Source organism: Diadema setosum, chromosome 11 (assembly GCF_964275005.1).
Source record: "Diadema setosum chromosome 11, eeDiaSeto1, whole genome shotgun sequence".
Classification (NCBI taxonomy): domain Eukaryota; kingdom Metazoa; phylum Echinodermata; class Echinoidea; order Diadematoida; family Diadematidae; genus Diadema; species Diadema setosum.
Window position 1 is genome coordinate 26316675 of NC_092695.1, and position 9591 is coordinate 26326265.

General features: G+C 39.2%; 1 protein-coding gene across 1 annotated transcript; it reads left to right on the plus strand.

The window, feature by feature from the left end:
• The first annotated feature begins 1516 nt into the window (after window positions 1-1516).
• Window positions 1517-2680, plus strand: LOC140235380 (neuropeptide CCHamide-1 receptor-like). Its single transcript, XM_072315407.1, has one exon. It carries the CDS (start codon window positions 1517-1519, stop codon window positions 2678-2680), a length of 1164 nt encoding a protein of 387 aa, XP_072171508.1.
• Window positions 2681-9591: the final 6911 nt, after the last annotated feature.

A 9591-nucleotide genomic window follows, 5' to 3' on the forward strand; every position in this document is an offset into this window, starting at 1 on the left:
AATAATGATATTGATGATGGTGCAGGATGTTGGTATAAGTCATAGGCCATTGCAATTTGTTTATCATAAGTTAACTGAAGGCATTCAGCGCTGGAGTTATTCGTAGTCATTTCATCAATGATCTAGTTTTGCATCTGACGTTGGCCTCATTCATCAAGGCGGTCAATACCAATGCCTCACGATCGCGTCAGTATGCAGATGGTTTCACGTACGCGCCGCGTGTGCAGTCAAAGACTATAATCGCATCCAGTCCATCTAACGAGACTTGAATGTAGAGCGCCATTCTACCCGCAGGATTACAGATTCAGGTCACGAAGGGCCCATGGTCACTGGGAATTAATTTTGAGATGGCAGGGAGTAAAAGCCAGCTTCACAGTAATCGTACGAGTCAAATTCATGTATATATCTCGTTCTAACCTTACAGATGACCTGCCTAATTATGATGATCGTTTATTTCTCCCTCATGTCGTAGTCGTGCATGTTTCCCAAGTGCACTTCAACCGATAACATCAGAGGCGAGGCTCGGGAGAAACTTTACTTATAAATTTATATTCATATCCTTTGTAGGAACAGCCGTTTTTCATCTCCATATTAAAGGCTCGACATTAGCGGTGGCCTTTGGGGCCACCAGAAATAGATGTTGCGCCACCACTTTTTGTCTCGCCATGCATATCAGAAGCAAGACATAGGTGTCACTTTTCCGTCATCGTCGATAGTCGTCAACAATTTGGTGTATTCTCAATAACTTTCAACAGCTTTGATCTATGACCACTAAACCCTCACCACAGATACATGACCTAAAAATGCCGGTCAAGTTCGAATACTGGTGAATGCTCACATGGTCAAAGGTCAAATGTCAGTGATCCTTCCACAATAAGAACTGTTTATACTCACAGTATTCTGATGTACTCTCAATAACTTTTCACTAGAAAGAGCTATACTCACTGCACTCACACCACAGGTCCATAATCTAAAGATACCGAGTTCGAATATGGGTGAAGTCTGAGATGGTCAAAGGTCAACAGCTTTGGACTATGGGCTTTGGACTTGGAATTTCAAATGGGGGGGGGGGGGGTTCACGACATGATTGATACCCGTACACTCATCATCACCCATCTCAAACATCTTAGTTGATCTGTTTGTTTGTTTGTTTGTTTATGGTTTAATGCAGGTATCATGTTCGTGACCAAGGAAGACAGACATTGTTTACAACGCGAGGCAGTATAGGAAAGCTGGGCTCTTGGATACCATGGATACATAGATCACCAACATTTCTTCTGAACGTCGGGGCGCAAGGGCAGAGTACACTACCAGAAACACTCACCAAGGAACATCGACAGTGAGACTGCACGAACTTGTCGATAGGGAGGACCGATAACCAGATGCCTTGAATATCATTTTTCTTTTCTGTTTAAATCTGCATACGCCCATTATTTTTCACCTTTCTTTAAAGCTTCGAAATAGTAAATATTGTTACACAGATCAAATCGCGTTTGTTATCACCTGTTTTTGAGAAATGGAGGAGAACAACGAAAATGAGAGTGCTTACGTAACTTCGTCACCCCTCGATGAAGACGAATTTGTAATACCTTGGGCGCCAATATCCACCCTGATCATCGTTCTCATATTTGGCGTCCTTGCAAATGGTTCCATCATCTACATCCTGGCAAAAAATAGGAGACTCCGCTCTACCCCTAATAAGATGGTCCTCAACTTGGCTATCGGGGATTTAATCTGCCTCACTGTAAACCTCCCATTCATGCTGGACTATCACAAACGTGATATGAAAGAATGGCTTTTCGGTACATCCTGGTGCAAACTCACCCATTGCATGATGTCGTCCAGTGGCTGCATCACAGTATTCTCCCTGATGGCCCTGGCCATCGAGCGCTACTTGGCCATAGCTCGGCCGTGGGCTACCCGTGAAAACGGACTCTGCGCCAGGTGTCCAGTGAGTGGAACGTGCCTGTCTGTGATCGCGATATGGATAGCGTCATTTGTGGTCGGAGCGCCCCTTTTGGGATTGGCAGAGGTAAAAATATTTGGGAACCAAAAACCTGTATGTATGGCCATGAATTACGGAACAACGTCATCCAATATCTACAAATTGTTTCGCGTCAGTTGCGCGTTCATATTGCCTCTTGTCATCATCGTAATTGCTCACGCACTTACCGCTTATTCTCTCGTGAAAAGCATCCGGGAACCGATGACTAGTACCACGGAGAATGCTTGCCGCGGCCACCAGCAAAGCCACCGAGTGAGGTCCCGCCTTAAACTAGCTGTCGTCATTATCGTTCTTTCGATCATGTTTGCTGTGGCATGGCTTCCTTTCTACGTGTTTGACCTATGGTTTGACTTCTTTTTCGAGAGTTTCATGAAAAACTCTGCGGCGCTGCTACCCTTATTTCGCTGGAAAGATTTTCCAGTCTATTTCCTCAGCTGTCTCAACCCCGTGGCACTCTATGTGCTCAGTACGAAGTTTAGGGAACATCTTTTCAAAGACTGTTTTTGCTGGCACAGGGAAAGATGGAAAGGGATGGAGGGTTTCACTGCCCAACAACGGACATCGCTGCTGTCCGTCGGTACGACCTTCCGTGGTCGCTCCACCGTTTTGCGAAAGTCGTCGCCGACTAGACATGATCGTATTTCTGCCTGTTCAAACGATTCAACCAAGCTGTAAGTGACTTTGAGCTGTATGTCACAACAAGGCAGGCAACTAGTTATACCTGCAGAGACTTCAGTGCTAGGAAATGGGACTTTATGTGACGTATAGTGCGTCAACACATCATATGTTTAGATGTGTTGTACCTTGTTAGAAGGGGGGGATCGGGAAGTATCATTATACCTCTGGTTAACTTAGATAGCGGTGAAACACAGTGACCTCACCAAGGATGTGTCCAATCACACTATATACGATGAATATCCATTGAATATTAGATGCCTTCTTTGTGAAATTTTACCGATTGTTGTGGCTGCAGTAACAACACTGAAAATAGAACAGTTGTGTGAGAAAGAATACGGTGTAGACGGTTATGCAAAGTCACACATGATTATGACAACGAAAATAAGTTCATGATTTTGTAAGAAAGGATTGGATGCCATTATTTTTGATAACTGGGGGATAATCGTTGTCAAAAGTCCTCGAGGAGATAGAAAAAAAGCAGTGTATGAAACCCTCCCAACGATAGGGGCTTTTTCCTCGAAACTGTTTATTACAGTCAGATCTTAAGAGGAGTTTGGAATATTTTGCATGTGATCAAAAGAATAGTCTAAAAGTCATTGCATACTTCATTATAATCACTACCGTTTGTATTTCTTAGCGTTTTGTCTTGTAAAACCTGAACGATATGAAGGTTAGAGAGGGAGAGGGAGAGAATAAAGCGATCAAGGTTTTCATATTTATTATCTACATATTACGTAGCCTTCTCAGCTTATCGTTCACGTTGGTTGTCTGTTTGTGTGTTTGTTTGTGTGTTTGCTCGGGGGGGGGGGGGTGGTGAAGAAAATAATGCATGTTCATTCAACCATTTAGGTGACAACCGTCCAGTAATCCTTGCCATTGTATTATAAACCCGATCGGAGCCCAATCATACGTTAATGATATTCGTAATATCAAAATGATCTACAGGAAAAAAAAAAACATACCAGCCACACAAAAGGATAAAATTAATGTAAAGAAAACTACCGTAATCTATTGTCGTGTGTCATTTTCAAGGAGGCACTAAAATGTGATGAAACGATCAGGCAGTCAGGTGTGCTAATTGATCTTTTGCATACTTTCAAATTTCACCCAGTATTTATTCTTGAATTATCACTGCAACGTCATCATTTGTAAACTTTTTAGGCACGGCATGGAACAATGCCAAATAAACAGAAGTCTAAAAACGAAGGATTCGTGTCAAGATCTTAAGTTTTATCCAATCATACCGAGATGAACACGATTTTCGTACTCTTGTTGGTTCTTATGCACACATGTTCCCATTCCATGCATGTTTACAGTGGTGTTATGTGATTGCAAAGTTCATACCCATGTGTATGCATGTCTGTTAAGCTGCAAGCCTGCAGAAAGAAGTCGAGAAAGGAAAAACACGACAAAGGAATTTAATTTCAGCAATTATAGCCATAAAACGGGATCGAATGGAAACCTGTCTTAAAAAAAAAAAAAAGAGTAGGCAAGCATAGAAATAAATGTGTTGATTGTAACCGGCATCTGTGTCACTTTATCTTGAATCGTATAATTGTGTTGATTTGGCGTTCAAAGATGAGTAGAAATAGGTGCCCCGGTATTCACTGTATATAGTATCGCAAGGTTTTTGCTGAGTCTTTTGCCGTGCAATGCTGCATTATACGACGATGTTGCTGTCTGGTTTTTGGTGGAATGCTGTATACGCATATCTTTAAATAGTGAAGTGCAACTGTGTGTTTTCTTTGTAGGTTTGGTCTTATTGCAGTGGTCCTTAGACGGAAAACATTGTGTATGTATTCGAATAGAACACCAGTAAAGTGCACCTGTGTATATTCGACTGCAAGTGGACGCTCCATTATGTTAATGTCATTACAACATGTATTAGTATCATTTGCAAGTACGCTGGTACGTACCTCCTTATCCGGAAACGTCGCCTGCGTCGCCTATCAGCGGGCTTACTCAACGCTAGGACGATGCCACTTCCCGGCTTGAACAATGGAAACAGCTCACTCGCGCATTGTAAAGAACAACGCTTTTTGCCTAATAGCGTTCGCGTCGCAGATCTAAAGATCGCTGTAATAGAATACATAACTATATAGAACAAAATTACCTTTGTCTCATTATATACAATTGTTTGTTTCAGCTGTCGAGTTTCATCACTGGCGTTCACAATGAGTACATGTATTCCACGTCTTTTCACGTTTTCACGGAAAGGGCGCACTATTTCAGAGATTAAGCGAGAACCAGAAGCTAACGTCACTACAAATTATGACAGTGCCCTCAAGGGGCGATGCCCTTACAGTTTCTCTCTTCAAGTTTCACATCATCTGTAGATATGATGAACTATCGCGAACCCCATCATGCCCATCCCTTTCCCTTGATGTACATAATAACACAAACAGTGGAAAAAGACATAAAATTTGCTCAAAACAAAGGGATAACAAACGGATAAGAACTGAATAGATTTACTTAATAGTAATAATCAGCAAATATAGATGGACTGTGGTAATTGTTTCGGCATAGATTAACAGCAAAAAGAAATTTAAGAAAATGAGTAAAATTCTAAGTAGTGAAAACGTAGCGGTTGACGGCCGCTAACTTCTCAAATCATGCACCTTCCTCTCCCCTTCCAATCCCTTAAAAGTTCGAGAATAATGTAAAATATGTTGCTTACTTGGGTAGACGCTAAACACGGGAAATGAAATTCACCTTTCCCGCATTTCATCGTATTCTTTTCACAGGTTTTGTAATGTTGCTTATTGATAATCCCAATACAGTGCAAGCCCTCTTTTGCTGTACTTCCAAATCTTTGTAAGACCACCATTCACCATACAACTTACGATAAAAAATCAAGAACGATTAAATACAGCCATAAACTAATGAACAAAAAAAAAAACCTGAGTAAAACCTGTACTCAAATTAGACAGAGATTAAGAGAAGTAGTTTCTCTTTCAGCCTTTGAGCTGTAAGCTGTGTTCTTCTTAAACTTCTATTGAACAGAATACTTACGCATGCCCATGCTTACAGATTTTCAATAAAAAAACACACACACACACATGTGGAAAGAAAGGTCATGAGAAACTTCCTCGCACTGAACAAAAAAAAAAAGAAGAAAGCGCGCCATGTTCATCCGTGTTAATTAAGTATAAGTACAAATAACAAGTAATTTCGAGTTTGCTTTTTCACAATACTCACGCACACACCAACAAATCAACCGATTAACATTTTAGCATGCTAATATTTGCGTAACAATATTCTCTTGATTGAGTGTTTAATTTCTTTTCTATTTTGAAGGAAATATACTGGAATATTCAGCAATGAATAGATACTAAAAAAAAAAAAAATGATTTCTCCGATGAAATAGATATTCTTACAATTCTCCCAAAACATGTTTGCATTCATTTCTTCTTTTTTTTTTTTGTTCAGTTTCGTCAGTAACAGTAGTTTGCAGGTGTGTGCATTCAGTCTTGAAACTCTTTAGAACGTGCAAATATTGATTGTATACTGTAATTCGGTGCTTATGATTGTATTGTATGCTACTGTTTTGTATTATTAGTAGAATCATTCACGTGTGTTTGACATTTAAAGACCTGGGTCCCGTTTCATAAAAGTTGTTAACATGTTACGATACTGGTTATAAGCTACTGAAATCCTTGTATCTGATTGGATGAGAGCAAATTTGTCATGGCAATGTGGCAGTTGTTACTGATGACAGGCATTATGAAACGGGACCCTGACATAACAAATTGTTATCTTACGCACACACTTGATGTTTCAATGTGAATGAATGATGTTATTGTACCTGAAAGCATGTATCGTATTTAAATCGGCATTGTTAAAGCTAGGAAGGGGGGGGGCGGCAAAATGCTGTTCTATTCACACTATTTAACAAGTTTAGTGTCTCACAGATCCATTCATTTGCTCTCGGCAACTAGACGTATGTCGATACAATCGCGAAGAGCTGGAGACCATCGTATTATTGTCAGTTGGTGTTTTCTTTTTTTCTCTTGTTTATCCGGACTTACTTACTTTTTATGCTTATCTAGTCACACTTCCATTTCCGCAGGTATCCATGGAATGGGCTGTGTAACTTGATGTTTGCCTGAGGTGTACCTCTCCCGACGCCTTGGGGAAGAAATGAATTCAAGCTAGAAAAACAGACCTGGAAGTAGCACGTGAAATGAAAGAACCCTCACTCTCTCATTTCCCTAGAAAACGCATACATTTGAGTACATTTTGCAGTGAGCCTATTTTCACCTCAAGGACAAGAAATGATGAACTTTGCTTGAAGTCGAGAAAAGCAGCTGCAACAAAGAGAATAAACAAACGATGGCGAGGGAGATTATGTGATATCGCTAGTGTCCCTTTAGGGGTCCCGTTAGGGGAATTTCCAAACTTAAGATAATGCCTGTGTGATTACGCGATTAAGTTTTGAGATGTTCCCAGAAATTCAAGTGGCGTCAAAACGAAACCCTCCCCCACAAAAAGAAAAGAAAAGAAAAAAACAAACAAACAAACACACACACACTTCAGACCTAGAAAGATTATGGGGATAGTAGGTTTATCTCTGTAGACTTACTTACGCATTGCGCTTTAAAGTGCTGGCACATGGAATTGATCTGACTTCATGCGTTTCAGAGTTTTTGTCTCTTTTACCAATTTCACTCGCGATGACATTTTGTAGAACTTCAGTCGTTCACCTGAAAGAGATGTAAGATAAGTTATGGATACTATTGTAGATAGTTCAAAATTTTGAATATGTATAATAGCGTCGTTATTCTCGTATGTAAATATGAAGATTGTGTCAAAGAAAATGACAATTACGAGTCTAGAATTGCCGTGTCTATGTACAGAGTACAATTTGCTCGTGGCCTGCGTGTGGAATCATATCGCTTTATTTTTGTCACAGTCAGGTTCGATTCTGGGACCGTAACATCAAGATTCGCTTTAAATTTATTGTATCCACTGACTTGATTATACATTCATGTGTATTGTGAAGCACGTCAATAAAGTCAGAAAGTGTTACGTGATATAAGTCGTTTAGTCGTGTGTAAGTCATATAACTATTATGCAGTCTACGCTGTATTCATGCATACATGTATACCTAAAATGTACACATGTGTGTGCGTGTGTGTGTGTGTGTGTCTGCAGGTATGTACATTTATCTGTCTATGGAATGTGTCTTTGACTTAACGGTCACACTGTATAAGCTAGCGTATGTCAGTTCAGTATATAATATATATACTGAACTGACATACGCTAGCTCATATATATGATATACATACATAATATGTATGTATATATGTATTTATGTATATATGTACATATATATATATATAATTATATATATATATATATATGTGTGTGTGTGTCTGTCTGTGTGTGTGTGTGTGTGTGTGTGTGTGTGTGTGTGTGTGTGTGTGTGTGTGTGTATGTATTTCAAAGTCGGCAAAGTCCATAATGCACTCGAATGCTCTCGAATTCTCCGGTAAAGTGGTTTTCAACGAGCTAGCAAACATAATTTTCAGACATTCCACTAACGAATAATGAACGTTTCCTTAACGTATGACTAGCGTACAAAGTAACGAAGAAAATTTTAGCGCAAGCGTAGGATCTGATCAACGGATGATGAGCCTACGAAACAAAATTAAAATGACCAATGAATACCCAACGCATTTCGTCGTATTTCTGTCTAAAAAGTATGTTTTTTTTTTTTATGCACCATATTCGAATTCTCTGAGCTTCCTCATGACAAGCTGCTTTAGCTTAGTTTAGCTAAGTTTAGTTGAGTTGAGTTGAGTTGAGCTTATGATAATAGTTCAGTTTAGTTTACTTTATTAACTCGACCATCTCATTTGGATATACGAGTACAAAACAAAAATATAATACAAGATACGAAACATTTTATGCAGAGAATGTCATTATCAGATAAACTTGCCAGAGTCTAACCGAGACAATTTTCACAAAGTGTGGTAAGTAACATTATCACTTAATCGTACGTATCATAATTATGTAAAAACTCAAACATACACGTACGTGTAATACAGGTACCGACTGTCTGAGCACTGAACAGTCACAAATGCAAGAGATAGTAAAGTGGAAACTTAGAGTAATGACGTCTGCCACAACAAGCCACCCTCTCCAGTATCAATTAGATAGCTTATTCGTTGCATCATCAACTACCTATATAGCAAAATCACAAAGTATAAAGAAGCAAAATTTCCCGGTACCATGACCTTGTTTTGAATATTTTCTACTGTATGAGTTTTAATGATCACATATAAGCAAAACTGGTGGTACTACAAGTTAATATTTTTATAATACCATTCTACTCTGTAACATTGCTGTGTATCAAAATATCTAATGATTTTCTTACCAAATTTTGCCATCCTCACAGAAGTCTCGTAGGCAAATGGACTTTCAATACATTTGGGCGTCTCCACAAATATATAAGTGCTTATTATTTTGAGAGGATTTTTAAACAAGTTTTATAAACACTGTTGCGTTTATCAGTAATACGACGCAAATCAGCATGATGGCTTCTTAATAACGGTAATTTAATGGTTAAATTGATAGGTTAACAAAATAATAACGGATTTTATCACCAATCTGGATCAATTAACATTTTTAACAGATTCTTTCTGCTCTGGGCATGCTTGAGGACTGTCCAGCTTATAACTACATGTCAATTATTATTCAAGTATCTAAAGCGACAAAAGAATCTCCTACCAGTAGGATTTGATTGAATTAATCTATCTGAAAATTCAGGTTTGTATTTTGTGCTGAGCTTTAAAGCGCATCTGCTGTTTGTGACCTAACAAAAAGAAATGCCACCTGTAATGTGCACAATCGCTACTCTATCGAGACGAGCGTCAGCGAACGTTAGCACGTCAGATGTGCGTCTT

Bases quoted from the DNA above. Each gene is read 5' to 3' on its own strand.
- LOC140235380 (XM_072315407.1), top strand. From the start codon at position 1,517: ATGGAGGAGAACAACGAAAATGAGAGTGCTTACGTAACTTCGTCACCC.